The following is a 27,756-nucleotide window of genomic DNA, read 5'->3' as shown; positions in this document are numbered from 1 at the left end:
GCAGCCGGATACCATCGCTCTGCGAGGGGGAAACAATGAATCGTAGGATAAGCCGTTACAAAGCAGAGCCAGGATCCGGGGCTAACTTTCTGCTCCGAAATAAGTCGGTTATGGGCCTCGGAAAGAGGCAACAGGCGTGCTGAGGAACGGCCACTCGTCACGTTTGTACACGGAAGTCAACCTCCCCTGTAGTTGTAAACCCCGCTAAGCCCCATGTTTGCTTGGAGTCATTTGCTTCCAGAGCGGCGGAGTGCTACGATAGAGTTAGCCGAATCTACCACAACTCGGTTTCGGTTCAGGGGCCCTTATTGGCGAGGGGTTCCAAGAATAGAGCAACCATGTTCTCTCTTACAGCGGTCGGGTTAGTATCATCGTGTGCCAACGATGGTGTAGCGGCGACGGCGAGGCCGGCGTCCTGCCGAGAGACATTAGCAAAGAGAGCAGGCTGGGCGGCACCGGTCAGTCGCCCGGCCCAAATCGGCTCTGAACCGGCAGTACGGTGTGCCTAATATCTTGAAGAGCGGGCCAGACCTCATGAAGAAGAAAATGTGGGGATATGGCTAATGGGGTTTATGGACTCGACAGTGTTTGCGGCAGAGCTGGGCCGTGGCAGACTCTCCGGTTGTCATTGTCCGGTGCCAGGCCATTTCGAGAGAAGGTAGGACGGTGATGAGCATAGCAAGCTGCCTCTCATGTGCGGGCAACTGGGAGCTTCCTTGGGACGTTCGTCCTTGGGAGATGATCCGGCATACTGCCGAACCCGTCCCTTGCCTCAAATGTTCTCAGATTAATCAAGGCACTGTACAGAGCACACTACAGGGAGGCCAAGGTGTGATGGAATGTCTCGAATATAATGAATTTAAGACAGACACTGAGATACGCGTGGGATGAGAGAAGCTTCAAACGTGGGATCGCGATGTGAGGAGCACTTATAGACGACGGAAGGATGAAAGAAGGCCTCGTAGGGCGGCACCACATGCGCGCGACGGACATCAGCTGCACCCAAACTTCCCCACGGCAAAAGGCGTTGTTTGCTTCATGTAAGCATCGTACCCTGGCGTTGAGGCTGTTGTTCCCTGTCAACTCAGCCGGCAGACTTGCCTCTTGCATTGCGCGCACGACCCACATCGGGGTTTGAGATGCATCTGGGACAGTGTAAACTCCGTTAGAAGTTGAGATAAGGTTGGGAACGTCGCAGCACAGTGCAAGGTGCTTGCACGTTTCGGGCTCCACTCTGGGTGGATAGGCACCGGCCCTATCGAAATTCCACTCAGCTCCCGCAGCGAACGGTGGCTGGCTCAGATCCGCGATCTCAAAGTGCGATGCCTGCACAGTGTAAAGTCACCAGACCCGACACGACGCTTCCCCTCCGCGAAAGCTAAGAAAGATAACCTAACCTGGAAGTGGAGGTCTCTTACTAGTACCTACCGCGGGAACCAGCCGGATCTCACACTGAGCTACCGTAGGAAATCGCCTGCAAGTGTCGAGCCTTTCCGCTTCTGTCCCGTACCACACGGACACAGGCAGCGGACCGACCTGCATTGACAGATGCGACTGCCGGTTTCTCGCTTCTCGACCCCCTGGTGCTGCTGGATGCCCTTGAAGTTGATTTCCAGTTCCTTACAAGCAGCTGAGTTACATTTCTCAGTGCATACAATATTCTGGTGCAGGGAGAAGGGTGGCCTGATGAATGGCGTGGGAAGACTCCTCACGATCTGGAAGAGCTCCCTAGTCGGCATCCCGAGTCTTGGTTCAATTTAAGTTACGCTTCTCAAGGGCTTCTTCTACACGGTACAGGAAACAAAGAAAACCGCCCTTTGTTTCCGCCAAGTCCCTCGCAGTTAGAGCGTCGTTCGATCGAGGACTCGGACACAACCGCCGCGGCTGTCTCAGTGGCGCATTGGCGAGAGCAACAACTCGCTTGTTCCCCATTCCATATTCAGTTATCGCCATTCCAGGTACGCGGCCCAGAGCCCCGTGCGAGTCTACACCAGGATGGCGCGATGAGCACCCCCAGGATCTCGGCTGATCTGCGCCGTTGCTTTTTGTCCGGTGCTACGGAACCTGAAAGTGTGCCCGGCCCTTGACCCTTCCCCGACGAACCCTGGTTTGCTCCCAGGTTAGCCGTTTGGGTCCAAGTGGTTGACCTTTTTGGGCCTGTTTGGAGGGGCACACCACCTCAGCCTTAATGTTTGGCACACCCAAGCGGGGGTGGCTATCCTTGAGTTGAGATCGTCGGTGTGGTTCCCCTGTTGGTTGGATGTTCCTGCGTGCTGCGTGTGCGGCGCTGCTGCAGGCGGCTCAGGACAAGGGTGTTCGGGATGTAGTCGCTATCATTGTCATGACGCACATCGCCGACATGGTTACTTTGGGTTACTCTGGGGATCTTTGAGGGAGCGACGAATGTGGTGGGGATCTGCCCAGACCAGATGCCCCCTTCGTCCCCCTTGCCCCCTCCTCTCGGCGAGTTGAGCCGCGGCATTCCTCCATCGCCCTTATATTGGCGAGATAATTCCCTGTTCGAGCATGGCCTTGTCTCTGCTCTGTCTAAGGGGAAGGGTCGGGTTCCTGACTATCATCTCGGATTCTTGTATACATATCTCCCCGGAATTCCTCCATTGTTGCCTCCCTCGGGATCACCCAGCGTTGTTTACCCTTCCTCTCCTTCACACATCTCGCAACCAACTGAACCTGGTTGAGCAAAGATGACGCTCCAGACGATGGCCTTGTGCAACGTGCCTCTTGATTTTGACGACAGCGGCGTCAACTTCGACTTCAATGACCTGCCGGAGCGATGCTCGTCAGCTAGCATCAGCGGCTCATCGTCCGCCTCGTCAAGCTTCGGTCCGCACACGCCAACCAGCGACCGTTCAACTCCGTTCTTCTCTGCTTCACTAGACTTTAGTTCCTCCTTTGCCTCGTCTGTCGACACGGTTCCGTTTGACCTGACGCCCCCTTCTTCTGCTGCATCCAACTGCTTCCCCGTGACTCCCAGAGGCGGCAATGTCACCGACTTTGGTTATTCTGGCTTTCCCGTCACGCCTTCACGGGGACAGATTGGTTTCTCTGGTCACCCGTTCAGCAATTGCAGTAGCAGTACTCAGCTAGCCCCTTCACAAACCATGGACTGCGGCTCCTACCCAAATCATCTCGGGGCGAGCCCTTTCATGTCGACGCCTTCCTCCGTGGCACAGTTCGACCACTCATGCGACATGGCCTGGATGCACACAGACAGCCCCATTAGCTTCGAGAACGACTCTTCTTCTTCAAGACTTGTCGATCCATTCCGTTCAGCCAAGCCGGAAGCAGAAGGCGATATGATGTCGCCGTCCATGCGTTCAAGCGCAGCAAGGAAGCGAGCCGTGATAGGGGAGGCGCGGCACAAGACGACAGCCCTCCACCAAGCACAGCAGCGCCCACAGCCCAACGTACGGAGGCAGATCAAGAAGGAAAGGCGGATCCGCTCCTTGGAGACGGAGGGTGGTAGCATGGCCATGAGCAGTGTCGAGCCGTCCAACAGACATTATTGCCCCGAAGAGGGATGCAATAAGGGGCCATACCAAAGGAAAGAACATCTGAAGAGACACATTGACTCGTAAGTCTCACAATCCATTGGGGATTGCGCCTCAAATCTGCTTGACACATCATCTGACCTCGCGACAGCATACACAACGGGAAGATGTTCAAGTGCAAGTTCTGCAACCACCGCTCCAACCGGTCGGATAACTTGCAGCAACATCTCAAACTGCATACCCGGCCAGAGCGCATGGGGGTGGAGGGGAAGCGCGGAGTCGATTACCATGCTGGCGCGGTGCGGGAGTACGAGGAAGTGCAAAAGCGGAATCGGGCTCGACGACGGCCGAGCTCGAAAGACGCACGCAAACCCTCAGCTCCATGAGCGCAAGGGGAAGTGGGTGAAAGAAAAGAAAATCGTTTCGACAGTTTGGCGTCCGGCAAGACGCCCTTACACACAACAACCTCGGCTTTTCTCTGCTAGCGCAACAGGAGTCGACCAGATAATGCTAATGTACGTTATGTTGATGGGAGGATGGGTGCGCTTATTTGGGGGGGTTTCGCAAGGCCAGGCTTGGGGATAAGGCTTTATAGGGTCACTTGGATTGTCACTTAAGTGTGCAGTGTATGGAAGGGGCGAACGTTACAGGCAGTGTACTATTGAAATCTGGGAACCTGGACGAACAGCGTCACGGAGACGCTGTCAACACGGTAATGTATTATGATGATGCATCATCTAAGGACCGCAAAGTACGACAAGGAACATGACACGAAATACATACCTTACCTACGTCTGTGGAATGAGCATCACCATCACATCCGTACTGTGGTTGGAGTAGTAGTATTGTTTACTTCCGAAAGCATGCCTCGCATTGTATTAGTCAGTTGTTGTGTTCTCCTGGCTCAACACTGACACGTTCTTCCTGTTCTTGCGCGTCTTGTGGTATGCGACTCCGTGTCTCGGCCCAATGTCTCAGCCCAGAGCCTCGCGGGGGTTCTCCAAGCGAGACACCTCGGCGACATCTTGCAGCTGGCACTCATTGTTGCTTTTTCCCAGCCCCAATAGCCCAGGACAGCTGACACCCCGGGTTATACTGGCGACACAGTACGTCATGTATCCACGTACGGTCTTCTATGCCATTTTCAAATATATAGACTTGCACCTCCATTTCATCATGTCCTACGACCATGATTAATTGTACTAGAGATGGAGGTGGTGCAACTTGCAAGACTCATGCTAAGCAGCCCCCGGGTAATCACCCGTCTGGTCACATTCTGTGATGGATTACACAGTCAAGGGAGTCAATAAGAAGCATAATACCTAACACTTTGCGTTAGTCCAGCCTCTCTCACCTCTTGCGCGATGACTAGATAGTCTGCCGGATCCCAAAGGATGCAGCGCGGCAGAGACATGCGGCAGAGCTGGGCCGTAGCAGACTCTCCGGTTGTCATTGTCCGGTGCCAGATAGAGTGAGTAATAGATCGCTGCTCTATACCGAGAATCCAGCGTGCAGGCTTGAGATGTGATGTCTCGTCATAAAGATGAGAACAAGGCGCTCAGTGAGAGGGCGGGCAACCCAATCGGATGGCAACGATTTTGCGCTAGTCCTTAGGTGGCGCTCCCGGGCTGCATGAACCGCACAGGAACCATTGACATATTCTTTTACCAACAGTAGCCATGGAGGACGGCAGATTCCTCGCGGATCACGGCACCGCATATCTGCCCTCTTATGAGGATGCCATGATACGGCCGGACTGGCTGCAGCTCGTTGCGCCCTACTTGCCAGTTAGGGAATATGCACGCCTCTCTCTAGTCTCACGGCGCTTCTACCACCAGTTTGCGCCGCGTCTCTGGAATGACCCCCTCACTGCTGCAGCCCTCATCCATCGAGACAATGGCTAGTTTCCTCTCTCGCTCACCAACTTATTTCATACTGCATGCATGTCTGACCGCCATGCAGATCCCGAGTGGTGCCATCGTTTCCTGGAGCATACCGTCCGTGTTCGAGCGGAGACTCTTGCTTTGGTCACTTGCCTTGACCTGCGAAGATTCACTGCCATCACCTCTGATTTCCCGTTGTACTCAGGCTGCAAGTCACTCTCCGCAGCTTTCCGCTCGCTGCCCAGCACCTTCTCCCGGCTGCGGTGTATTCTCCTCGACGGGCATCTCAGCGCGGAGTCTCAGGCACTAGTGGACTCCCTTGCCTCAGCGCGGGCGCTGCCACCAAGCCTCAACCCCCCTCTGCTTTTGAGTATTCCACGGTGCCCCTCCGAGCAGTCGCCATCTTTCTTTGCCTCCCCTTATCTAACGAGTCTCGTGTATCTGGACGTATCAGATCTGCCCGGCTCTCTGAAGACTGCCCTGGTACAGCGGAAACTGAGTCCGGCCAACCTGCCCAGCCTCCGTATCCTGAAGGCGCAGGGGCGGGAGATAGACGACGCAGTCGCGAGTCTGCTCTTCAAGGTCTTCAAACAACAGCTGTGGAGTGTTAACCTCAGCCGAAACAAGCTGACGGATGCCGTCTTCGTTGGCATGCATGAGTTTTCCTTCCCAGCGCAGAGCTCACGGGCAGGTGATCCTGCTGTTGAAGGTCGACTTTCGTACTCCTCCGATGGCAGTATCTCGTTTGGCAAGTTCTGCTTTGTCAAGGAGTCGGATTGGAGCACAGCTTTTAGCCATCCTCATAGATATCTTGCCGATGCCCCCTTTTACACTACCCATGAACACACCTGTTCCGAAGAGTCTCTTCATCCCCGCCTGAACGGCCGGGCCAAAATACGCCCTGACTCGGCGGATGCAATCAGGAGGATACTCTCCGGTGATGTGGGCTCTCATAGCCCGCCATTAGAGCACATTCATGGATTGGACATATGCCGAGATCACCAAGGCATCACCCACCTGCACCTTAATGACAACAACATCTCCGCAGCAGGCCTTGCCAGAATGATCAGGTCGTCTCCCGGGCAGCTGCAGTATCTTGAGTGTGACACCATGTCATTCAAGCTCCCAACAGCCGCCCCCTTCTCCTGGCTTTCCAACACGAAACTCTCAGGTATCCTCGGCTCGGCACATGTGTTTCGGCCCTTGTTCTCGGCCAACCTGCAGGTACTGCGCATCCATCACTCGCTGGTTACGCAGCTTCTGTCTCTTGAGCTCGACGGCCAGTCGCCCATGGCGAACCTGTGGCTGGCTGAGACAGACGTGCTTCCGCGGGCAGAACTTGCATATCCCGAGGCATTCGTCCCTGACATGAACCCCAGGCTGCAATGTCTCGTCTTGACACGAATCCCCAGGTACTCCACCGGGCCGCTCATTGACAAGCTGATTGCATTCTTGAAGCTAGCCTCCATACAGGAGGGCGCCATCCAAGAGGTTAGAGTCTCGACCAGTCGCCGTGGACCGGCAACCTTGCTCGGCCTGTGTCATATCCGTCTCGAATTCGATGCCGACCCCAGTGGGGATCTCGCCGACGATTCCGATTTCGAACTCCTGCTCGACCCGGCCACAGTCATGGACGATTCGTCCAAGGAGTTCAGCTTCTTTGGCGATTCACACTGGGCACCTTCCCCGGCAACCACCGCCCAGCCACCATTGCCATCAACATCCGCGAGAGAAAACCAGTCCCCTGCGTCCACGGCCAAGGCCAGCCAGTCGGCCCAACCAGGATCGCCACCCGCGGGGCCCGACCCGAGCCATCTCATGTACACCTGGACCTGGAATGGCCAGACATGCACCCTCCCCATCTGGATCGGTTCCACTACTGCTAGTACTACTCCTACTACTACTAGCCACCCCAACAACAACAGCCACACGCCCGCCGTGGCCGAATACATGCGGCTCCTCCGTGCCCACCCCGATCTGAGAACCGGCCCGGTACCTGCGTCGCCATGCCATGTCGCCGCTGGCGTGCCATCAGGGAGCTACATCTTCTCCGCTGCCTGGGACGCTATGCTTGCTCCAACTCCACCTACACCACCAACCACCACCACCAGTAGCAGTAGCAGTAGTAGTAGTAGTCCCCCCAAACCGACCGGCGCCGAACTGCGTGGGATGAGGGATGTCGTTGCTGCTATCAAGGGGTACAGAGCACAGACTAGAAGGGCATACGAGGAGGTGACAAGGGAGGCAAGGCTGAGGGGGGAGGCGGGTAGGGAGGTGAACTTGGGAGAGCCGCATTTCCATTGGATGGGGAGGCTGGAGGTGATGTTGGTGGAGGATCCAATGACGCGGTATCACGCGTCGAGGTATTGGCGGTAACTACCTAGCGGCCTCGCTTTGGAGGGTTCTGACTTGAGGTGTTGTGCCTGGGATGGAGACACTGCACTGTACATACCTTACGCGCTGCGAGGTGCCTAAGGTAGGTGGTACAATAACATGTACATACCTCGGCAAAAAAACCCGAAAGTTTAATTAGCTGCGACTCGTTTCGATCGAGTGACCTCCGGGTTATGAGCCCGGCGCTATTCCGCTTAGCTACGCAGCTTATCCGTACATACCTCGGCGTGTCCATCGCCTGATGAAGGCACGATGCTTCCCATCATCACGACGCCTGGGGTTTGGGCCTGACATTCATCATCCATGAATTTGCGCCTTCGTGCGGTGAGTTCTCTTCGACCTCCCTTGAGATTGACGAGGTTGGCCCTGAATCAAATGACGGCAAAACTGTCTGCATCTCACCCCATCCCTCATCATTCGGACGACGCAGTGATATTCAGGGATGCGTATGCGCCTTGACCAAGCCAGGGATGCTTCACAAACCGCTCCGCCGATCCAGTACTACGTATGTACTTGTACACCCTTAGAGAGAGAGAAGGGATATATACTTTGAATCTACTACACTAAAAGTGGTCTAGCTGTCAAGCAATAAAGCGACCGACTAGATCCTCGCTCCCAAACTGGTCAAAAAACGGCGCCGCTTTTGCCTGAAGCTACGAGGCGTTTTGCCGACCAGTTTACTCCCCCCCAAAACGAGTACTCTATCCTATCCCATCCATCTTTCTACCCCGCCGGCCGTTGCTGCATTGCATAGAGAGGTGTCGTCTGTTCCCACAACGCCTGAAAAGAAAGACCCACCCTATTCCGATACCATACGCTTTTTGATACGTTATGTACTGTTACACGGGGCGCGTCGAACGGCGTGTTCGTTCATGGCCCACAAAAAACCCAACGCTCATCATCCTCCTCACTTCCTGGCAAACGCCGAGTCAAACGCGGGGATTAGTGTTTGCGCCAGCCAGAAGGAGAAGACGAGCTTGGGGCCGGTCATCAGGAGCTGTGTGTGGTTCCCCAAGTATCAGCATCACCCCGCGCAACCTCTCATACCAGCAAAAAATAACGGGACAGCATAAACAAACCTTGGGAACCAGGCCTTTGAAGAAGGCCGAAGCGCCTTCGTTCTTGGCCATGTTGGTCAGGATGCGGAAGCCGCTCTCCGGGTTCTCGAAGTTGCGGTTCTGGATGCGCGTCTTGATGACGTCGAGCGGAGCCGACACCACGAGCGAGGCGGACGCGCCCGCGATGGAGGCGACGAAGTTCTGGAACCACGAGGCCTTGTTGTAGTCTTGCAGCTTGAAGAGGAATTCCTTGGCGAAGGCCGAACCGCCGAAGAGCTGTGACACACGTTAGTTAGTACATAAGCGCTCGTCAGCCAGTTTGTTGCTGTGCCCGGCTGTAACCGGCGGGGACATTAGGACGCACCGCGAAGGAGCCCGGAGCATTTCTCGCTGCCGTCCAGCCCCAGCCCCTGTACAAGCCAAACCCTTCGTCCTTGATGATCTTGAAGATGCCTCGGCCACGGAAGGCCTCCGGGTTGGTCTGGCGCTTGATCTTGAGGACGTCAAGTGGTAGTAGCACGATCTCGCCGATGCCGATGAGACTGCCCGCGGTTGAGTGCATGATCGCCTTGCCCGTCTTCTTGCCGAACGCGCGCTCGAAGTCCTTGCCGTAGTGCGTGGTGAGGTAGTCGCGCGCCACAGGCTGCCCGCCGTACTTGTATATCCGCTGCAGCACCTTGTAGCCGGCGGCGTACCCGAGTCCGGGGAACAGCGACACAAACTTCCTCCCGAGCGGTGCGGCGGCTTTGTCCTTGAAGATGACCGTGTTGAGCTGTGACATGGAAGCGACCTGATTCCAATCCGTGATATCAGCAAAAGCCCATCGCAATACCTGCTGCTTCTGATACCGGGTAAAGATCGAGAGTAGCGCACCTTCCCCTCATTGCTCATCAGTCGCTTCGCAATGGTATCGACCTGTCGAGCATGGCACTGTCAGCCCCATGCCGTCTTCGCACCAACTCACAGCCGGAGTTCGTTCCGATATGGCGAGTAGTCCGGGAGGAACGCACGGGATGGAAGATGGCGAGCTCGGCAATACCGGCGGAGCCTACACACAAGAAGAGTCAATTACGATCCCATCGACTCATAGAAGGACGCGGCCTAGCAACATACCGGACCCCAACAACCTCGCCAGGTTCGACTCCTTCTCCCGCGCACCAGCCATTGGAGGAGACATCTTGTCTATCTTTTTCTTTTCCTTTCACGTCTAGAAATCGAAACGGGACGCCCCCAGCAGCAACAAATCAATTGGACCGACGGGGAGTTAATACCGAACGAAACAAAAGAGGGACTCGGATGTTTACTCGGAGCAAGCACTACTGTTACACACACAGGACCACGGGCAGAAAGTCCGACTTATTATCGGGCGGGTCACCCACCACCCGGTGCGTCAAAAAAAAAAAATAATCGTCTGGGGTTCTGCGAATCCGAGCTCCGACAGCGGGGATTGGGTGCGATAAGCCCCCTGGTTCCTGGAGCTTATCGCTTATCGGGCATTCGGCGACAGGGGGCTCGGGGGCCGAATTACACAGTTACATGTTGGATTCATTCCATCAACGCTTACCTGGTATCGGGACCGCAGCTCAGCAACCTGAAAAAGGACAGAGCGCAGTAGTTGAGAAAGGCGATAGAAAAGGCCATCCTGATTATAGACGAGTACTACAAATTTAAAAGCTCTTCCCCTGCGCTGCAAAAGCCACCCAATTTCTATATCATACAATAGAAGCTGGGTAGCTGGGCAACATCGAGTTTCCCAAGATATCCTCTCTCCCAAGATTTTTTGTTGATGGCTGGACTTCAAAACCAGATAGTACCTCGGAACGCAGAATACAGAGACCATCCAGGACCATAACGCCAACCATATGCATTCAAGAACCCGATGTTTTGAGATCCGATCCCTGCCAACTACGCCCGCCGATGCAGAAAACTGTGACTGGGACTTTGACCACCACCAAAGTAAGCAGGTAATTATGACCACACGGGAACGGCCGCATGGAGCTCTTCTCTAAAAGTCCCTCAGCACCGAGACCAGGTCATCCACCCTCGCGACCTGGGCAAACAGCCTGCGCTCGCACTCGAGAAACCTCGAGTATCGCTCGTAGTACTCCTTGCGCATCGTATCCTTCTCCCGGCCCCTGACATCCGTGCGCTTGGTCGTCTCGAGCACGTCCCTCTCCTTCTGCCGGAGCGCCTCAAGCACCTGGATGCAGTGCACCATCGTCTTGTAGCTAGTATCCAGCAGGCGGTCGAGCGTGCGGTCCACGTCGCAGAACCACAGAAAGAACGACTTCTTAACGTCGGCCTTGACGTCGCGGGGAACTTCCTGCACGTCGACGAAGCCGGCCGTCTGCATCTCCAGCATCTTCTGCTGCAGCTCCGACTTGCGCATCAGCGCAACGTTGGGCAGGGCCTTCTCGTCGAGTTTGCCCTTCGCTCGGAGGATGCGCACGAGTCGGAGACCTTGCCGGCCAGAGGTCCGCTCAATCACCGAGTCGAGCTCGACCTCTCGCAGAGCGTTCATCAAAGGGGGGAAGTCGACAGTCCACTCGTTTGGCCCGCAGTGCCGGACAAACCGCTGGGTGCTCTCTGTTAGTAAAAGGAGGTGTTGCCGAAGTTGTGTAGGCCGGTCCATCCGCTGCTCCTTGGAGCCTGCCGAATCGTCGAACTTGACCTTTGCGCCGTTTGTGCCATTCACGCCGTTCGTCCCGTTCGCCATCGGGGCTTTGTAATCAGCGTCGTGCTCAGGCTCTTCACCGGCGCCCTCGTCTTCTTCCTCTTCGTCTTCGCTAGCTTCACCTTCCACTTCCGCCTCTTCGATTTTCGGCTTCTTCTCCGGCGGGTACTGTCTGATGGTCTCGGCAGCACTGAGAGAGATGTGCTTCATCTCTGCTTTCCCTATTCCCAGAGATAGGTCGACCGATGTCTTCAGGTTGTCGAGAATTTGCTCGGTCGTCACAAACCCCGGGCCTTTCCTCTGGTCTTCATCTTCATCCTCCTCGACGTCCATCACAGAATCCGGCCGGCAACGGGGTAGATCCTTGGTGAGTAACTTCAGCAGCACACCGTATACGTATGCCGTTGTCTCTGAAAGCATGTCGCTTGCAAATTGGACAAGTCGCCGATTGCGCAACTCGACGAGACACTTCTCATAATTTATCCTGATGACTTGTTTCGGCTGTCAAGAGGTTAGCATTGTGATTCTCAAACCCACGACATTGTGACTTCACCCACATCCAAAGCAGGGTCCATATCCTCGTCGTGGACGCCGTTCGTCATGCCGCTTAGCCCTGCTAAAAGTTTCCGTCTCTTTGCCGCCGAACCGTTCTGTTCCAGCTTCCGTTTAAGTGACTTAGACTCGCCACGGACTTTGCGAAGGCCTTCGGCGATCCTCTGCTGCAGCTCGACCTTGGCCTTGTTTCCCTTTACTCCGGTGGGGAAGTACCTGTCCATGACCTCCTTTTCTACAACCTTCAGGATGTCCGTGGGGCTTTCAAAAGTCTTCGCATGAACGACATCGATCAGCTCAGCCTCAACTAGCCGGCAGATGATCGAGTTCAGATGAGCAGTGCTTTTAACCAACGGTCCCCCCTTTTTGGCTGGCCGAGAATCTCCGTTTACTCCGTTCGGCTCAGATTCAACTTCGCCATTTCCCCCCATAAGAGCTGTGGTCCTGTTCGCCTGCTCGATCTTCTCCTGGTACGCGGCGACCAGGTCTGCTATCCTTGTCTGCCCAGAGAGAAGGAGGTTCTGTATGACATCCTTCGCAGGGGCCCCGAAAGATGAGTCGATCATGTCAAGAATTTTGCCAATGCGTACAAGGTTGTACGCGTGCTCGCCGTTCGCCTCGTAGGATGCAAATTCGGCGCCCGGGTCGAGATGGTAGAACAGCAGGTTGTGCTGTTGGAGGACGGCGAGACCATGGCGCAGCTGGCGCGGGGTCATCGAGGTATGCAGCGCGAGTTGCGGCAAGGTTGACTTACCCTTGCTGAGCAGGGTCGCAAAGATTCTCTGCGGTCAGTTCGTCAGTCTCGGTGTAAGTCGCCCAGGCGCGGCACGTGGCTCAGGGGCAGGTGGATGGCGGACTACATACTGAGGGGAGTTCGCCATAAAGCTCGTCAATAAGCAGAGCGCATAGCTCTGCGACCGGCTTCGTCTAGGACCACCTCATGATGTTAGCAGTTGTGGCTTGGACACAGGGCAACACGCTTCAGTTCGCGACATGCAACACGACGGCGTGGGGGCATCACTCACCACCAGCATGATGCAAGATAGAAGTAGTTGATTGTCGAGATTTGGCGTCTAGAGATCCTCTCACTATCTCTAGAGCTGCCACAATTGTCACCGGGCAGTCATTGAGGCACCTCTACGGTGATGCAAGGTGCAGCGCCGAAAAAGGCGAATGGTTGTATGGCGGGGGACAGAAGGCTCTGATAATTTTTGGTTGCAACTGCTGGAGTCACCTATTCAAGGCAAAACAGGGGTGCCGTCGCGGGGCACCTTCAAAAGCCAATCGTGACGTGTGCTTCGGTGCTGACCACGGCTATGGGAAGGTAGGGGACTGCTAAACAAAAAAGGTGCTAGCCCAACGAAACTGCGCATGGAGCGTATCTGTCTTAAGGTGGACTACCACGGGAAGGAAAAGTAGTAGAAAACTGTGCCTATCTACATGAACCGTGTCTGGTGTACTTAATAGAAATGGGATGCTACCACTAAGGCGCTATGACTATTATATAAGTATCGGAACGTACATAGATTCTCACTTATAATGTCACGAGAGAAGTATAAATTGCATGCTAAATACTGTGTTTTGCGTGCTAAATACTGTGTTTGCATGCTAAATACTGTGTAAGCATTGAAGCGGGAGCAGCAGCACAGTCCTTCTAGCCAGTTCTGCTCTGACCCAGCCTTTCTAGCCGGCGCGGGCTCGGCACAGGCAATTTTTCCGCCATACCGGGAAGCCCCCAGGGATTTTTCGGAAGCGCTCAAGGCCCGAGCAGAGCTCGCTCACGCAGTGTTGCTGCCGCAAACCTACACAAGTGTCAATTGACGACAACCGGCCCCCCCAAACCATGATCTGCAGACCGGCTCTGACGAGGGGCAGCCAACTGGCTCTTCGCCGTCAGGGAGCTGCGAAGCTTGCGCAGCGCGGATTCGCGGCGGTTGCATCGCCAACGGCGTCGTACGAGCCCACGACCATCGCCGGTGTCAAGGTCGCTTCTCGAGACGACAATGGCCCGACCACCCGCCTCGCCATCGTCGCGAAGGCCGGTACCCGATACGAACCGGCTCCGGGCCTGACGGTTGGGTTGGAAGAGTACGCCTTCAAGGCAAGTTTCGCTGGTTTCCGAGCCGAGGGTGGAGGAGCTGTGGTTGTTGGTGCGACTTGTCAACAGATGAGCTAATTTGCTTCTCGCCTGCAGAACACCGAGAAGCGCTCCGCTCTCCGCATCACCCGCGAGTCCGAGCTCCTCGGCGGCCAATTGAGCGCGTACCACACCCGCGAGGCCCTGGTGCTGCAGGCAAACTTCCTCCGGGAGGATCTCCCTTACTTCACCGAGCTGCTTGCCGAGGTGCTCTCGCAGACACGGTACACCAGTGCGTCATATCGATTACCTCCGTCAGTCTCGCGTGAGACGAGTTGTGCTCATTGTTCTACATAGCCCACGAGTATCATGAGGAGGTCCAGCAAGTCATCCAACTCAAGCAAGCCAAGGTCGACGCTGCTGCCGTGGCCCTCGATGCCGCCCATTCAGCTGCCTTCCACACCGGCCTTGGTGAACCTCTCTACCCGACGCCCAACACTCCCATCTCCTCCTACTTGAACGAACACGCGGTCGCCGCCTTCGCCGAGGCTGCCTACACCAAGAACACGATCGCGGTGATCGCCGACGGCGCCAGCCAAACCGGCCTTTCGAAGTGGATCGAGCCCTTCTTCAAGACCGTGCCCGCCCAATCCTCTACCCCGTTGACCACTGCGGCTTCCAAGTACCACGGCGGCGAGCAGCGGATCCCCAAGATTGGCGGCAACGCGATGGTTATTGCCTTCCCCGGCGCGGCCCTTGGCGCCAACCAACCCGAGATCTCCGTCCTCGTCGGCCTCCTCGGCGGCGAGTCCGGCATCAAGTGGTCGCCTGGCTTCTCTCTCCTCTCCAACGCTACCTCTGCCAGCCCCGGTGCGACAGCCAAGGCCGCCAACTTCGCTTATTCCGATGCTGGCCTTCTGGCGATCCAGATCAAGGGCGCCGCTCCTGCGGTCCGCAAGGTGGCTGAGGAGGCTGTCAAGTCGCTCAAGAGCGTTGCCGAGGGCGGTGTCTCGCAGGAGACTCTGGCCAAGGCTATTGCCAAGGCCAAGTTCAACCTGCTCTCAGCCAGCGAGGTCACCGGGACCGGTATGGTGCACGCTGGCGCCAACCTCATCCACGGCGGCCAGCCCCTGCAGGTTGCCGAGACGGTCAAGGCTCTGGAGGGCGTGACCGGCGACAAGCTCAAGGCTGTAAGTCATGCATCATCATTTCATCCTGTCATTGCATTAAGGATACTGGACTGACCTTCTTCAACAGGCGGCCAAGACACTATTAGAGGGCAAGGCGTCGGTTGCGGCGGTGGGTGACCTGCACGTATTGCCGTTCGCCGAGGACCTAGGGCTCAAGGTATAGAAGGGGGTTAGTTCGTAAGCCGGGTGGAAAAGCGGAAAGAGGAAAATGTGGAATATGTACCAACAGCCCTCCGCCGTCATAGACTCGTGGCTCACACACGGCATTGTGCATATAGTGATTCTAGACCAACTCAGTTTCCTATGTTTTGTGACCTCGGTGAGCTGCTGTTCTAGGAAGGGGCAGGGGTTGGTGTACGTACCTATGCATTTGGGCGATTTGGTAGCGCTTGAAGGAGTGTATCTGAAGTTGCTGTTTCCTTCACCATGTGAAACAAATCATTATGACAGCACATCCTCCCAGTAGGTATCCCTAAGCTGGCTTCTACAGTACCATAGTATACAACTTAACTTTAGTGACCTTGACATCGGAAGGTTGCGGGATCTACTGACTGCAGTCACGTGATACGAAGCTTGGCGGAGCATCTCGGCTGCGCGAGCGTTTTCTCAAGCCAAAAACAGCTCCCGAATCTGGAACAGCGCAAACCCCAAGTCAACCGTCCTGCCAAACCGCCAAAATGACGTTCGCGTGGAAAGCCGCTGGCCTTACGTGAGTCAATTGCCTTTTCTTCCCCCCCGCCCCCTCTTCGAACCGTTTTGCGATCCGTGCGGAAAGGGAAACCGGAGGGGCCCTAGGAACAAACGGGAAGGAGGATGGCTTTGGAGTGGAATTTGGAACGAAAGCTAATGCGGGCTTTTGCTTCGCGGAATCAGCTACAACCGCTATCTCGCCGTCGCCGCCCGCGTCGTGCGCCGCAGCCTGCAGGAGGAGAAGAGACTCGTGGCTGAGCGCCGGGGCCAGCAGGAACTGAGATTTGCGAAGTGGACGGTAAGTGGGATGTTCTCAAGGGGAGGTTTGGAGTTTGGATGAAGGAGAACACCGGGGCTGATCGGCGAATTCTGTTGCGATGCGGACACAGAACGGCAAGCAGGGCGATGTCAAGAACCTAGCTGATGCCAACGCCCAAGCGGCGGTCGAGAGCGCTGCGAGCGGTGGCACGGCTTAAGTGGGAGGATGAGAACGGGTTGAAGGGAGGATAGATGCATCTAGATGGATGGGATGAGGTGTGAAGCTTGACGGACGGGCGCACGACACCGTCTCGTTGGCTTCTGGCGGCTGCAAGCGTTCCTCCAGGCGTCAAAACTGTATCATAAAGGGGGAAGCTCAATAAAGGAGGATACTGATAAGCATGGGCTGCGGACATTGTTGTCGAGCTGACGTGCCAGTTCGAGCTCGTATGCGTTGGAAAATATCTGCATAAAGCCCTTATGTGCATTTTCCTGTTTGACGAGCAATTTAAAGATACCATAAAACTCCAACGCATGTCCGCGGTCAAAGTCTTCCGATGAATGCGAGACAGATTCCTGTGACAGGTTCAAGTGCCTGCGCGGGTTATCCACACCAGACATCGGGAAAGCCTAAGCTCTCTCTCTCAAACAGCTGACAGCTTGGGCTCGCACATGTCAAAGCACTTCTCACTTAAAACCTACCCTCAACTCCCAACCTAGGACTGCACCTCTGCAGCTAGGCGGAATTGAAAGAATTAAATTGCAAAACTACAAATCCTCCATTTTTCTCTGCAGCGATAGAGACAAATGGACCCATCCCATGATGATGATGGAGACGGCATGTCTCGCCGTACGTTGACGTCTTTCATCTCAGGCTGTATGTCCTTTCCAAGATGAGAGCCTGGGTTTGTTAACGATTGATTGAATTGGCCAGAGCTTGCGGATCTCGGGCTCGGCCAGCCTTTTGTTGGCGGGCCGCATTTCAACGCCCTTGACGAACCCCCGCCGCCGCCCAGAATATCCAGTGAAGGCGTAGTTGCAGTTGACATCACGCAGAAATTCTTATCGGCCGCTTCAAGTACGTCAACCCCTAGTTCAATGCGGACCCCCTGGATCGCCACCCGTATTGACTGCTGACAACTCCCAACCACAGGCTTGGAACCTGGCGAGCTTGTCAAGGATGGCTACTTTACTTTGTTTGAGTCCGTTGGGGCACTCGAGGTCATGGACCCTAAGATGGATAGCGGCTGTCTGGCACCGGGCGAGACCCTTGACGAGGGGTATGACGTGACGCGGCCTCTCCTCCCCAGTGAGGTTGTGGGAATCATCGACCAGCTGCTCTCCCTTGAGGTATTGGTCATCCCTTGTGGGCGAACGCTGTGAGAGGCAGACGATACTAACACCGATGTGTGAGGATAGATGGCATGGCACCTTGGCTACCCGCTGTCGCAGTCCCTGTTCACCAGCGTCTACATCGAGCGGATGCTGCAGCTGGCTCCCACCACCGTCCAAGAGGCCGACTTCATCAAGGGCCGTTCCTCGGATGCTCCAAGAGATCCCATGCTTGGTGCCCTCAGGGCTTATTGTCTCGGTCTGCTGAAGTCATGTTCGTTTGTGAATCAACGAATCAAGGGTGAGCACTATTACGAGGTATGTACATACATCAACTCTTGCATTACCCCCGATCCCTTGGCAAGCGCTGATGTCCGGCAAAGGAAGAAGATTTCGTTACAAACACGTATCATCGGTCACTCTTAGACAACCTAGACATCTATGAGGTCCGGGACGAGATTATGGCAGCCCGGAAGGTCATCCACGACCTCAGAAGCACACTGACGGAGGAGATGGCACATGCTTTGGGCTTCCGTCTCGAGTTGAGGACCGCCTTCCTGCGAGCAATCGAGCTATTCCAGCTACGGAGCAACCCGGACTCGCTCAGCCTGCCGTGGTCCCATATGCAGGAGGTTTGGGAGACCATCAACAAGACACGCCACCTCGGAAAGTCCGTGCCGGAAGCTTTCAGCACCAAAATCCAACGTCGGCTTGCGAGTACCATGCCACCGCGGCCCATTGTTCAGCCGAGTCCGGAGGAGACGTACAAGCACTTCAAGAAGCTAATTGCTGACGGTGCGAATGTGCCCAAGGTTCTCAACTATGTCGACTCACAGACACTCCTGGTGGGTTTTTGACTGTCTTCCGCCCTCTGGTCCTGAGGCTCTGCTCTCCTAACATAGCTACAGACCTTTGTCATGACGTTCCAGGCTCAAAAACCCCAGCCACTAGTGTACATTCGTGCGCTTCTCCAGAACTTCCTGTTCCAGGATATGGTAGTCCTCGGTCGCCTGAGCATCCGCCAGATCTTGGACAACGACCTCTGTACCATCGTCTTGCCGTGCAGCATCCTTCTCGACCCATCAAACGACGATGTTGAATCCCCCCATCACCCGCGCTACGCCATCGCCCACCAGATGGAGCTGTTCCGGCAGCGAGCGGCGCAGTCATACCTCGACATCTTTCGAACCTTCTGCCAGAACCGCTGCCGTGTCCGCCGCACACTGTACCATATGCTCCAAGACTGGGAAACGGTCCAGCTCGACGCCGAGGAAGTTGACCAGCTACTGCAAGCCCAGATCGAGGAGAAACCCGTCATCTACCCACCCTCCACCGGCGTGCCCAGTTACTCCCTCCCGCTCTCATCCTGGGCCTACCACTACAAGCTGCGGCTCATGCAGTGGACCGTCCAGCTCGGGTTCGAACTCGACATCTACCAGCCCGACGAGCTGGCCGGCATGTACTGGTACCTCGGCTACCTGGCCAAATGCCACGTCCAGCACGCCGAGCGCATCAAGTTCTTCATCAAACATCGCGTCGAGGCAGACGCCAACAACAAGATCAACAACATCAACAATAAGACGGCCGCCCAGTACACCCGCTGCAAATCCTACCTCTACCTCACCGTCCTCGAAGCCGCCATCACCACGGAGCTGGCCGAGGCCTTGACCAACCTATACGCGGCGCTGTCCCGCCTAGGCCTAATCGTCCCCCCACCAAGGCCGTACAGCACGGACGCGCTGCGCTACGAGGTGCGCATGAAGCCGTTCGCGCCCATCGGCCTGCCCGAGCTGCCATCCTTCGAGGTCTTCAGGCGGCACGTGACGCAACCGAACACCCCAACGGCCGAACTGCTGGAGACTGCGGCCAAGGCGGCGGCGGATGCCAAGGGCGGGCTGGAGGCGGTGGCCAAGATGGGCGAGAGCGAGGCGTTTGCTGTGGGCTGCCACGATCGCTGGCTGAGGAGCATCAAGGACTGGACCAAGGCGGCCATTGCGGCGGGCGTTGCGATCGGTACGGTCAAGAGGGCGGTTGCGAATGGGAGGGTGAAGGGGTTGAAGGTGGAGGTGCAGCCTTCGGAGAAGGGGTATCATCCGTGGTGGGTTGTGCCCAAGGTGAAGGAGCAAAGGTAGAAGAAACTTTAGGTCTGCACAGGGATGGAGAAAAGGCGGTTGCCAGGAGACAAGAGGAGTGTAACGGTAATTACAAATCAACATTGCTGCCGTTCAACTCTATGCGCCTGCCCTGTCCTCAACATTCTCGGAAAACTTGTGTACAAGATTAGGTATTCACCACACAGTGCTCTCGACCGCATGGTGGTCACCTCCGTCAAAACTCCCATCCCACCCACTCCACCTCTGAAAGAACTACTAGTATTGTTTCTTGGTTGGGCGTGATAGATCCTCTAAACCAGTTAGAACATCCCAGCCGATCATGTATGTAGTCTTACAGATGAAACTTCACACGAGTTTCAAGATTTCCATCTCGAGAGTGCGTGTGTTAGTTTTGTCACCCGTGCTATCGTTCAGCCGCCGTCTATGGAGCGATGGCCTTCTTCGCCATGGTGCTCCTTAGCCGGACAGAATACGCATAGAGCACATCCTTAAAGGCGAAAAGGAAGGCAGCGGTCAGCACGCTCTGCGTAACCTTGGGGCCAATACCTAAATTGCAGAAAGTCAGTTTGCATTCCCTAACAACAGAAAGTGGCGGGGGGCGATGAAAAGAATTACCCTTGTACAGCCCAGCATACCCTTCCTCCCTGATAACCCGCCTAATGGCCTCGGTCACGCCCTCCTTCTTGTCTCCGGCCTTAGCGACGTGCATCTGGCTCTTCACGGTGATGTAAGGGTACGTCACACTCGTGGCGAACAGCTTCCCAAGCGCGCCCAGGAAGAAGGCCACGGTGGGCGTCACGCGCCGCCGCTTCTCGACCACGTTCTTCATCTGCTCGAACAGCGTGTACTGCAGGATCGGGTTGATGACCAGCACGAGCGCGGGGACCACGCCCGCAAACAGCGCCTGCGGGCCCTCCATGCGCAGCAGGCTCAGCAGCGTGCCGATGGTGCTCGGCCGCTTCGGCTTGGCGGGCGGCGCGCCGCCGGGGAGGACCTGTTCCGCAGCCACGGCGGCATCCTTCTCGTCTCCGTCGCTACCGCTACTGCTGCTGCTGCTGGTGTTTCTCCGTGCCGTCATGCGGGTGTTGACGACCCAGATAGGGTTCGTCAAGATGACGGTGGCCGAGCCGGCGATGGCGCCGGCGATCATGCTCTCGACCGTGGTAAGCTTCTTGGACGCGCGCCCGGCCTTGGCGGCCGCGGCCTCGAAGAAGGCGCGCGTCCACTCGTACCAGTAATAGTAGACAAAGTTGGTCACGCTGATGCCGAACAGCGCCGACGACAGGCCCGAGTACAGGCCCGAGATGCCCTCGCGTGCGACGATGTGCTGCACCGCGGCCAGGAAGGCCGTCTCGGCCCGCTTGGACTCGACCTGTGCGCGGGTAGAGAGCGTGATGAGCGGGTAACTGGACGGTAGTCATTCAAGTGTTAGTTTCGAAGGGGAGGTTTTCTGATGCATGGAGGGATTGGGGGGGGGATGCTTTACGTTAGAGCCATCGACAAGACACCGCCCCCGGCGCCGGCGAGGGCGTGGGCGACATTGTCGTTTTGCGGTAACACGGGTTTCGAGTACGACATGTTGCTCAACTTGATGTGAGTGATGCGCTTGGATATAATCGCAGGTAAGTCGCTGTCGGTGGTGGCGTCCGGCGGGGTTCAAGTCAGGGAGGTATATTAGGTGCAACACAGTTGGAATGGAGCGGTTGATTATTATATGGGGATGGAATCCGGGTATCACACGGTATATGAGATGAACCTAGGATCAGTGTCGGAAGAATCATCCCAATCCCATTGTCATGCCGCTCCTGGATTGAACGTCTGTACTGTAGCTGCGGTTTGACATGTTACTATGCTGCTTGCCGCCTGCCGAGGTCCGATAAGTGCGGGACCCCAGAAATGGCACGGAGCCGCTCGGATGCATCCAGCGACGTCACTGCCGCGAGCCGGGGCGGGTTTTCACGGCAGTTGGGATCATGTGAAAGCGCGTTGAAAGTACCACTTGTCTCCACCAATTCACTGCAACATCCGAACTCAGGTCAGAAATCAAAAGACTGACAGGGGAAACTTCAGGATAGCTCCCTACCAACATGTAATGGCCAGAACGCCGAGGTTAGAAAATGGGTAAGCTGCGGTCCAGGCTGCTAAGACTTGTTTTTATGCTTACCTTTAGATACTTAGGCGGGCCATATACAGTATATAACACCTGACTTATCTCACAGTCTCACCCATTGAAGAGCAATGCATCGTGCATAGTCTGCAGCTTGATTGCTTCTATGGCCAACTTTGACTCATCAATTCACAGTGCGATGCACCCTTCTCAACTCGACTCCAAGCTCATGCCGGGCCGATCTGGGCACCGCCGGAGATTTGAAACCCCCTTATTAGTTAACGAGACGTACAATACATGATAGTATGGTATCACGTGACTGATATCCATACAGTGCGCACTACAGTCCAGAGACGGTCCTCCCCATGCTTGGCAACCTATTTTTGGAACCGGATCACCCTTCCCCCAGACGATTCGAGGCTCAGGGTACACCTCACACTGGTTATTGAAGGAAACATGAACAGCATGGCCGGAGCCTCGCCAGCTTTATCTCACCAAATCAACCTGGCACGTCGTCATACGGGAGCGTGCGACTCTCAAGAAGTGAAACGAGTGAAGCGATCTTGAATTCGTGAGAGTGAGATGTTTCAGGTTCCGCAGAGACGCTGGTGAAGAAACGCTCGGCTGTATGCGCGAGGCCCGTTGTCTGCTTCAGGTCTTATCACCAACTCATTGTCTCGGATCCAACGCAGATGCTAGGATTTCACAAGAACTTGGGTCGTTGCACTTGGGATTGTGGATTCTCAGCGTCTGAGGACAGGGGGGGTTCCAGCTTCAGTGGCTGGGCGGCACGGGTTGGTTGAAAGGTTCGGCTTTGGAGATGGGAGAATTGTCCTCTTCAACAACACTCGAATCTTGCTTCTGGTATCGGTACAGCTCGGATGATTGAGGATGGCCACGATGCAGCACCCGCCGCAGCACAACTACACGAACTCATCCCCGTCCATCCAGACCGGGCCTACCGCGCGATCTTCGTCAAACCTACGGACGCTGCCAGCGAGGAACGTGGATGGCGCATCGATAGAAGATGCCTATGTTGCATTCATTCTCTATTGCAACCCGGGCGTGCCCTTGGAGACTGACACAGCAGCTCTGAGGGAGGGATTCCGCACCCCGCCAAAGAGCGGAGGCAAGACCTTTAGCACGCTCGCGTTATTCGACCTCATTAAGAAGCTAGAGACAAAGGAACTGAGGACATGGGCCGAGCTGGCGTTGAAATTGGGCGTTGAGCCACCGGATCAGGAGAAGGGCCAGAGTTCACAGAGAGTCCAACAGTATGCTGTTCGACTCAAGGTATGCATGCGCCAATTTACACTCGGCCCGCGGCGGCGCAACCTGGCTAACACGTAGCAGCGGTGGATGAAATCAATGCATGTGGATGCCTTCTTCGAGTATCTCATTGGCCGCCCCTCTCCCTACTGGACCGAGATACCCTCGGAGCATCTCCCGATCGCTGAACTTGAGCGGGATGGCGTGGCAGCGGAGGATGACATGGCTCTGCGGGCGCTCCTCCCTCAGATCAAGCCGCGGAGAGGGAAGAGAAGACCTGAGGAAGATGAGACAGGGAAATCACCTTCACAACGCCCGTCTCCGCGGGCTGATGAATACGGGATCGGAGGACGTACTGAGGTGACGGCGATGGAGCCATGGACGGCGCAGCCAGACGGGAGAGAAAGCGTTTTTTTATTCCCCCCGGTGCCCGATTCTTCGAGGCTGAACGCACCAGGACACTCGTGGACAAACACCGACATCGTCCAAACGCCCATGTCTGCTTGTCCGATGCCCCAATCCGCCATCACACCGTCGACCAGGAACGCTTTTTGGGCGGACGAACCGAAGTCAGCCATCGTCCCTTCGAAGCCCAGGTCAAGCAGACGCCATGGAGCGAAGGTGGTTTCCTCGGCATGGCGAAGCGGTGGCATTGGCGCAAAGGGCAAGACACGCGGTCGCCCTCCCATCAATCGCGGTGCCAATAATGAGGGACCTTTCTCGGCTTTCCCGGTCTCAGACACGCCCGTTTTCAGATTCCCCTCTCCAACCCCCGATAAAAGCGCCAGACCGCAGGAATCCGCAGCCTCAACTGTGGACAACGCTCTCACGGCGTCAATAACCGTCGCACAACAGGGCTCTACTGCTCATCCTCCTCCACCCGCGTCCTATCCCCAGCCGACACAGAACGCAAGCAACGTATCACCGGTTCAGGAGGCAGCGCCGCCGCGGCCGGCAAAACGCAGCAGGCTCTCATTGCAGGTGCCCGAAAGGGTAGGGGGCGAAGTTCGACTGGCGACTCCCCCCTTGTCTGAGCCGGCAGTGCCGCCAGTCGTCATGGTCAACGGGCAGACAGCTGGTGCCGAGCCACGTGTCGAGCCGGCAACCACGGCGCCAAGTGGAAGCAGGGAGAGCAGGGTCAACAATATCTTCACCCGAGCCTCGGGAACCCTAGTCGGGTCGTCTCTCCCGCCGGGGTTCACGCTGGGCGGGGAACAGCGCAGTTTCTCTCAAGACCCGACGGACCGCACCAACGTGGACGAGATCGAGGCCCTGTTCGTGTCGAGCATCCTCCAAGCAGACTGGTATGACGCGAAGCAGAACCGGATCCCGCCGTGCGGCGTCGACGAGGCATACGCCTTCGCCCAGCGGGTCATCGACAACCTGCAAAAGGCCGCCACCACCAAGGAGGCCTTCCTGATCAACCTGTCTGCGTTGGCGGGAGGCAAGCTGCTGATGCACAGGGGCAGCTTGCGCGTTACTCGTCTTGAGGAACTGCCGGACCGCACGCGCTACTCGTGCAACTGGCAGCTCCGGTTCGGGGATATCGTCGGCGACATGGCCATGGAGGAGACGGTGATGCACGAGAAGTGGAAGAAGCCGAAGGGGGCCGACCAAGGGAGCAGCACCGGCACGGGCACAACAGCCGCCTCCGCTACGCCGAAAGGCGCCGGTGGGCCGCAGTCCGAGGCGGAATGGGAGCGCAAGTACAGGGAGGTTGCGAACACTTTGCAGCAGCGAGACGAAGAGCTGATGCGGCTCAGGGCGAAGGTCCTTGACTCGATCCGAGACCGCTGAGAGCCGGTGGTCAGGCAGTTAGGGGGTGGTTGCTTTGATTTGGCGAGTTGCTTTGTAGCGCTTTACGATACCCATATCCATATGCAATCAGATAATAAGAGCATGAAGATCTTATGCCGGTTTGTCACGCAAGACTGCGAAATTCATCGTCTCTGCACCCCTACCTTAGGAAACGCCTACACGAGACCACCTCCTCTCTAGCAGCACAGAAACATCAACTTCTTGTTACCCTCTTAAACCCTCACCTCCCGCCATCACAGACCAATTACCTAAGGTTATATGGGCAACATCAATGAACCAACTTCCAACGGCGCCACAAAAGTGGTCAAGTGGTTCACCTCGGTGCACACCCACATGCTACGGCATCGTAGACCACCTCCCTCGGAGATGACCTGGGGTCGATTCCTATGATGGTAGGTACAATACAATGTACCCAGCGAAGTAAAAACCCTACGGGGGGCTTTTCGTAGCCCACAACCTCCCAAGTACCTTACATTCAAAATGCGTTCGGGAGCTTGGTGGTGAGCTTTTTCTTTTAGAAGTTTATTGTATTCCCATCTTTTTTCTCTCTCTCATACGTTATTATTGCATTGCATGTCCCATTCATTATCCCTCGACCTGGTCTTTACTTGACTTAGATAACTTATGGCTGCCGATAGTCTCCTCTCTTCCTTCCTTCCTGAGCAACTGATGATGGGAATGAACTATACCTACCTATATTCCCCACCACCTCCGTAGGTAGTAGTAACTACTTCGGCGCGTAAACAAAAGCAAGCTGGTCCACCTCATCCCCAGCCTGGCCCAAGAACCCCACAATATGCCACCCCTCGGGCGCGGCAAACGTCGCACAGCTGGCCGTCGCCGTGCCCGCCGCCAGAGTGCGTCCGGACGAGGTGACCGCCTTGATGTAGAAATTCCTCGTCGTATGCCCGTCCTTCTCCCCCTTGCACAGCTCCACCCGCACCCAGTACTCGCCCCCCGCGAGCGCCAGCGAGGAGGCTGTCCCGCCCGTACCGCCGTGCGTGAAGGTCGTGCCGTCCGTTAGCGTGAGCGATACGCTGTCCAGCCGGGACGCGCCGCGGAAGGTTAAGGTGGCTGGCTTTGGCTTGGTGGTGGTGGTCTTGCTGGAGAGAGTGGGGACGTCGCTAAACCAGGTCCCATAATCTCCTCCGAAAAAGGCGCTCTGCTGCAGCTGCAAGGGGGAAGAGCTTGCCGTCGTCGTCGTCGTCGCCCAGGAAAACTCGGCATACACCGGGTTGTGGTCCGACAGGATGCTGCCGTTGGCCTGCAGGAAGCGGGCGCTCTCGTAGCGGAATGCCGTCGCGGCCAGGGTGACCAGGGGCGAGGACCGGTAGAAGATCTTGTCGACCGTCTCGCACGTGTTGTTGCGGCTCGGGTTGTCGCACAGGCTTTCTAGCGTTGGGACGACGCCGCCGCGCTGCAGCTGCACCCACGGGTCGGCGAAGCCGCTCGACAGCAGGGAGCGCACGGCGGTGTCGCCTGCCCGGCTGTAGCGGCTGTTGGTGTCGCCGAAGACCAGCACGGCGTTGCCCGTGCTCCAGGCGGCGATGTAGGCGGCCACTTGGTTGAGGTTGGCTTGGCGCGCCGTGAGGTCGTCGGCTTCGGTGCCCGCGTCGGTGTGCAGGTTGTAGACGTCGACGTAGACAGCTGTTGAGGGGTTGTCGCTCGAGCCGGACAGCGCCAGGCGCATGAAGGTGAAGCCCTTGGGCGTCAGGCAGTCGGCGCCCGACGCATTGGAGCACTGGTCCCACTTGATGCGCCGGAAGCTGACCCAGTCATATTTGGACAGCGTGTTGAGCCCGGATCCGAACGGGACCCCGCCGGATGTGGCGGTCCGGTACGGGTGGTTGTCGGTGGCGTAGATGTAGGCGTGGTAGTTGAAGTCCTAGGAGTCCGGTTAACCGTCAGTTGGTTTCTTTCCACGGAACTGTAACGTGTCTGAGCTGAGTAGCTAGCGATCTGAGCATACCTCCTGAACATGGATGGCATCATAGCCATACTCGGCAAACTTGGACCCGATCAGCCGTGAGTTTGTTGCTTTGTCTCCGGGCACTTCATTGCCGTTGAGTATCGCAGGAAGACCGGCGACATTCATGGACAGGACATTGAATTTGCCAGATGTTGCTGCCACGGCTCCGTCGAGCAGCAGCGCCGCGGAGGTCGCAACACTGAGGCCCAGTGCTGTCTTCATGTTTGCGATGTGCCCGAACAAGAGCAAACAAACGGCTTGAAACACCACAGGAGCGCCTGGGCTTCTGATCAAGTTATTGCAAAGCGAAAACTCTCATCCGTATTTATGTCCTTTCATCATCGACCTGCCGAGGGCGAGCGCGCCCAGGCCATCATCTGGCCATGGGACAGTGCGCTCTCGTAGCGTAGCATCACGACTGCCGAACATGCGCAAGCAGTCTACTGGGGTGCTTCGCTTAGGTTGGGAATAGCATCGAGAAGAACCACGTGAAAGAAGTAACTGGATGACAAAAGCAGTGTGCATCGACGTTACTCTCGCTTCCCCTTCCACGTCCAGGTCGGATTGTTTTCCCGTTCAGTGACCGATGTCCGGTTTCCCGCGCTGTTGATCCCGGCACGATATCACCTTACCGTGTATGCACAGTACATGAACACTACCCGCAGTAGCCAAGTGCAGTACCTAATGAGCAAAGCACGGCGCACGTGGGTGTGGAAGCGTCGGCATAATAACTAACGCGATACCTCTATCCTGTACGGAGTACACCTCGGTACCTTCAAATCTGTGGAAGTTGGATCAATATCGTGATTGACGTTAGGGAATCAGGTTCGAGTTACTAGTATCTTCAACTGGAGGCTTT

The 27,756-nt window shown here is 56.3% G+C and overlaps 10 protein-coding genes and 1 non-coding gene across 11 annotated transcripts; 6 read left to right on the top strand and 5 right to left on the bottom strand.

Moving 5' to 3' along the window:
• The first annotated feature begins 2,594 nt into the window (after positions 1-2,594).
• Positions 2,595-4,065, top strand: B0T15DRAFT_226122 (uncharacterized protein). Its single transcript, XM_062862880.1, has 2 exons — positions 2,595-3,595; positions 3,664-4,065. The coding sequence occupies exons 1-2, from the start codon at positions 2,706-2,708 to the stop codon at positions 3,896-3,898; spliced, it is 1,125 nt and encodes a 374-aa protein (XP_062719776.1). The 5' UTR covers positions 2,595-2,705; the 3' UTR covers positions 3,899-4,065.
• A 1,098-nt stretch (positions 4,066-5,163) lies between these two features.
• On the top strand, positions 5,164-7,945 carry B0T15DRAFT_535195 (uncharacterized protein). Its single transcript, XM_062869488.1, has one exon. The coding sequence runs from the start codon at positions 5,456-5,458 to the stop codon at positions 7,769-7,771; it is 2,316 nt and encodes a 771-aa protein (XP_062719775.1). The 5' UTR covers positions 5,164-5,455; the 3' UTR covers positions 7,772-7,945.
• Positions 7,926-7,997, bottom strand: B0T15DRAFT_t151. Its single transcript has one exon. It is a non-coding gene; the product is annotated as a tRNA-Met (tRNA).
• Positions 7,998-8,506: 509 nt separating this feature from the next.
• On the bottom strand, positions 8,507-10,233 carry B0T15DRAFT_226090 (mitochondrial carrier domain-containing protein). Its single transcript, XM_062862879.1, has 6 exons — positions 9,961-10,233; positions 9,858-9,895; positions 9,721-9,762; positions 9,212-9,637; positions 8,869-9,123; positions 8,507-8,786 (listed from the first exon to the last, which is right to left on the bottom strand). The coding sequence occupies exons 1-6, from the start codon at positions 10,022-10,024 to the stop codon at positions 8,697-8,699; spliced, it is 915 nt and encodes a 304-aa protein (XP_062719774.1). The 5' UTR covers positions 10,025-10,233; the 3' UTR covers positions 8,507-8,696.
• Positions 10,234-10,425: 192 nt separating this feature from the next.
• On the bottom strand, positions 10,426-13,326 carry B0T15DRAFT_575530 (RNA polymerase III subunit RPC82-domain-containing protein). The gene is made up of 4 exons (XM_062870995.1): positions 13,099-13,326; positions 12,938-13,000; positions 12,079-12,855; positions 10,426-12,022 (listed from the first exon to the last, which is right to left on the bottom strand). Exons 1-4 carry the CDS (start codon positions 13,105-13,107, stop codon positions 10,853-10,855), a joined length of 2,019 nt encoding a protein of 672 aa, XP_062719773.1. The 5' UTR covers positions 13,108-13,326; the 3' UTR covers positions 10,426-10,852.
• Positions 13,327-13,747: 421 nt separating this feature from the next.
• Positions 13,748-15,822, top strand: B0T15DRAFT_535188 (ubiquinol-cytochrome C reductase complex CORE protein 2 precursor). Its single transcript, XM_062869487.1, has 5 exons — positions 13,748-14,174; positions 14,268-14,442; positions 14,508-15,340; positions 15,408-15,640; positions 15,702-15,822. The coding sequence occupies exons 1-4, from the start codon at positions 13,917-13,919 to the stop codon at positions 15,501-15,503; spliced, it is 1,362 nt and encodes a 453-aa protein (XP_062719772.1). The 5' UTR covers positions 13,748-13,916; the 3' UTR covers positions 15,504-15,640; positions 15,702-15,822.
• A 155-nt stretch (positions 15,823-15,977) lies between these two features.
• On the top strand, positions 15,978-16,832 carry B0T15DRAFT_535186 (mitochondrial ATP synthase epsilon chain domain-containing protein). Its single transcript, XM_062869486.1, has 3 exons — positions 15,978-16,049; positions 16,214-16,328; positions 16,420-16,832. The coding sequence occupies exons 1-3, from the start codon at positions 16,018-16,020 to the stop codon at positions 16,504-16,506; spliced, it is 234 nt and encodes a 77-aa protein (XP_062719771.1). The 5' UTR covers positions 15,978-16,017; the 3' UTR covers positions 16,507-16,832.
• Positions 16,833-16,839: 7 nt separating this feature from the next.
• B0T15DRAFT_535183 (Mak10 subunit, NatC N-terminal acetyltransferase-domain-containing protein) lies at positions 16,840-19,835 on the top strand. The gene is made up of 6 exons (XM_062869485.1): positions 16,840-17,138; positions 17,223-17,366; positions 17,442-17,638; positions 17,708-17,938; positions 18,004-18,465; positions 18,529-19,835. Exons 1-6 carry the CDS (start codon positions 17,096-17,098, stop codon positions 19,750-19,752), a joined length of 2,301 nt encoding a protein of 766 aa, XP_062719770.1. The 5' UTR covers positions 16,840-17,095; the 3' UTR covers positions 19,753-19,835.
• On the bottom strand, positions 19,836-21,791 carry B0T15DRAFT_535180 (mitochondrial carrier domain-containing protein). Its single transcript, XM_062869484.1, has 3 exons — positions 21,221-21,791; positions 20,070-21,140; positions 19,836-20,024 (listed from the first exon to the last, which is right to left on the bottom strand). Exons 1-2 carry the CDS (start codon positions 21,310-21,312, stop codon positions 20,156-20,158), a joined length of 1,077 nt encoding a protein of 358 aa, XP_062719769.1. The 5' UTR covers positions 21,313-21,791; the 3' UTR covers positions 19,836-20,024; positions 20,070-20,155.
• A 779-nt stretch (positions 21,792-22,570) lies between these two features.
• B0T15DRAFT_225963 (ARS binding protein 2-domain-containing protein) lies at positions 22,571-25,095 on the top strand. The gene is made up of 2 exons (XM_062862878.1): positions 22,571-23,134; positions 23,195-25,095. The coding sequence occupies exons 1-2, from the start codon at positions 22,733-22,735 to the stop codon at positions 24,905-24,907; spliced, it is 2,115 nt and encodes a 704-aa protein (XP_062719768.1). The 5' UTR covers positions 22,571-22,732; the 3' UTR covers positions 24,908-25,095.
• Positions 25,096-25,655: 560 nt separating this feature from the next.
• B0T15DRAFT_399108 (Endonuclease/exonuclease/phosphatase) lies at positions 25,656-27,119 on the bottom strand (the record flags this gene model as incomplete). Its single annotated transcript, XM_062864989.1, has 2 exons — positions 25,656-26,813; positions 26,898-27,119. 2 exons carry the CDS (start codon positions 27,117-27,119, stop codon positions 25,656-25,658), a joined length of 1,380 nt encoding a protein of 459 aa, XP_062719767.1.
• Between the last annotated feature and the right edge of the window lie 637 nt (positions 27,120-27,756).

This window comes from Chaetomium strumarium (assembly GCF_033439665.1).
Source record: "Chaetomium strumarium strain CBS 333.67 chromosome Unknown B0T15scaffold_5, whole genome shotgun sequence".
Lineage (NCBI taxonomy): Eukaryota > Fungi > Ascomycota > Sordariomycetes > Sordariales > Chaetomiaceae > Chaetomium > Chaetomium strumarium.
This window is presented reverse-complemented; position numbering and strand designations above follow the sequence as displayed.

Bases quoted from the DNA above. Each gene is read 5' to 3' on its own strand.
- B0T15DRAFT_226122 (XM_062862880.1), top strand. From the start codon at position 2,706: ATGACGCTCCAGACGATGGCCTTGTGCAACGTGCCTCTTGATTTTGAC. The intron at 3,596-3,663 runs GTAAGTCTCACA...ACCTCGCGACAG, and splicing joins CTGAAGAGACACATTGACTC to CATACACAACGGGAAGATGT.
- B0T15DRAFT_535195 (XM_062869488.1), top strand. From the start codon at position 5,456: ATGTCTGACCGCCATGCAGATCCCGAGTGGTGCCATCGTTTCCTGGAG.
- B0T15DRAFT_226090 (XM_062862879.1), bottom strand. From the start codon at position 10,024: ATGTCTCCTCCAATGGCTGGTGCGCGGGAGAAGGAGTCGAACCTGGCG. The intron at 9,638-9,720 runs GTGCGCTACTCT...GATTGGAATCAG, and splicing joins TGATGAGCAATGAGGGGAAG to GTCGCTTCCATGTCACAGCT. The intron at 8,787-8,868 runs GTTTGTTTATGC...AACCACACACAG, and splicing joins TCAAAGGCCTGGTTCCCAAG to CTCCTGATGACCGGCCCCAA.
- B0T15DRAFT_575530 (XM_062870995.1), bottom strand. The intron at 12,856-12,937 runs GTATGTAGTCCG...AACTGACCGCAG, and splicing joins TTTATGGCGAACTCCCCTCA to AGAATCTTTGCGACCCTGCT. The intron at 12,023-12,078 runs GTGGGTGAAGTC...ACCTCTTGACAG, and splicing joins ATATGGACCCTGCTTTGGAT to CCGAAACAAGTCATCAGGAT.
- B0T15DRAFT_535188 (XM_062869487.1), top strand. From the start codon at position 13,917: ATGATCTGCAGACCGGCTCTGACGAGGGGCAGCCAACTGGCTCTTCGC. The intron at 14,175-14,267 runs GCAAGTTTCGCT...TCTCGCCTGCAG, and splicing joins TGGAAGAGTACGCCTTCAAG to AACACCGAGAAGCGCTCCGC. The intron at 14,443-14,507 runs GTGCGTCATATC...TGTTCTACATAG, and splicing joins CTCGCAGACACGGTACACCA to CCCACGAGTATCATGAGGAG.
- B0T15DRAFT_535186 (XM_062869486.1), top strand. From the start codon at position 16,018: ATGACGTTCGCGTGGAAAGCCGCTGGCCTTAC. The intron at 16,050-16,213 runs GTGAGTCAATTG...TCGCGGAATCAG, and splicing joins TGGAAAGCCGCTGGCCTTAC to CTACAACCGCTATCTCGCCG. The intron at 16,329-16,419 runs GTAAGTGGGATG...ATGCGGACACAG, and splicing joins TGAGATTTGCGAAGTGGACG to AACGGCAAGCAGGGCGATGT.
- B0T15DRAFT_535183 (XM_062869485.1), top strand. From the start codon at position 17,096: ATGGACCCATCCCATGATGATGATGGAGACGGCATGTCTCGCC. The intron at 17,367-17,441 runs GTACGTCAACCC...TCCCAACCACAG, and splicing joins ATTCTTATCGGCCGCTTCAA to GCTTGGAACCTGGCGAGCTT. The intron at 17,639-17,707 runs GTATTGGTCATC...GTGTGAGGATAG, and splicing joins ACCAGCTGCTCTCCCTTGAG to ATGGCATGGCACCTTGGCTA.
- B0T15DRAFT_535180 (XM_062869484.1), bottom strand. From the start codon at position 21,312: ATGTCGTACTCGAAACCCGTGTTACCGCAAAACGACAATGTCGCCCAC. The intron at 21,141-21,220 runs GTAAAGCATCCC...ACTACCGTCCAG, and splicing joins GTCTTGTCGATGGCTCTAAC to TTACCCGCTCATCACGCTCT.
- B0T15DRAFT_225963 (XM_062862878.1), top strand. From the start codon at position 22,733: ATGGCCACGATGCAGCACCCGCCGCAGCACAACTACACGAACTCATCC. The intron at 23,135-23,194 runs GTATGCATGCGC...AACACGTAGCAG, and splicing joins AGTATGCTGTTCGACTCAAG to CGGTGGATGAAATCAATGCA.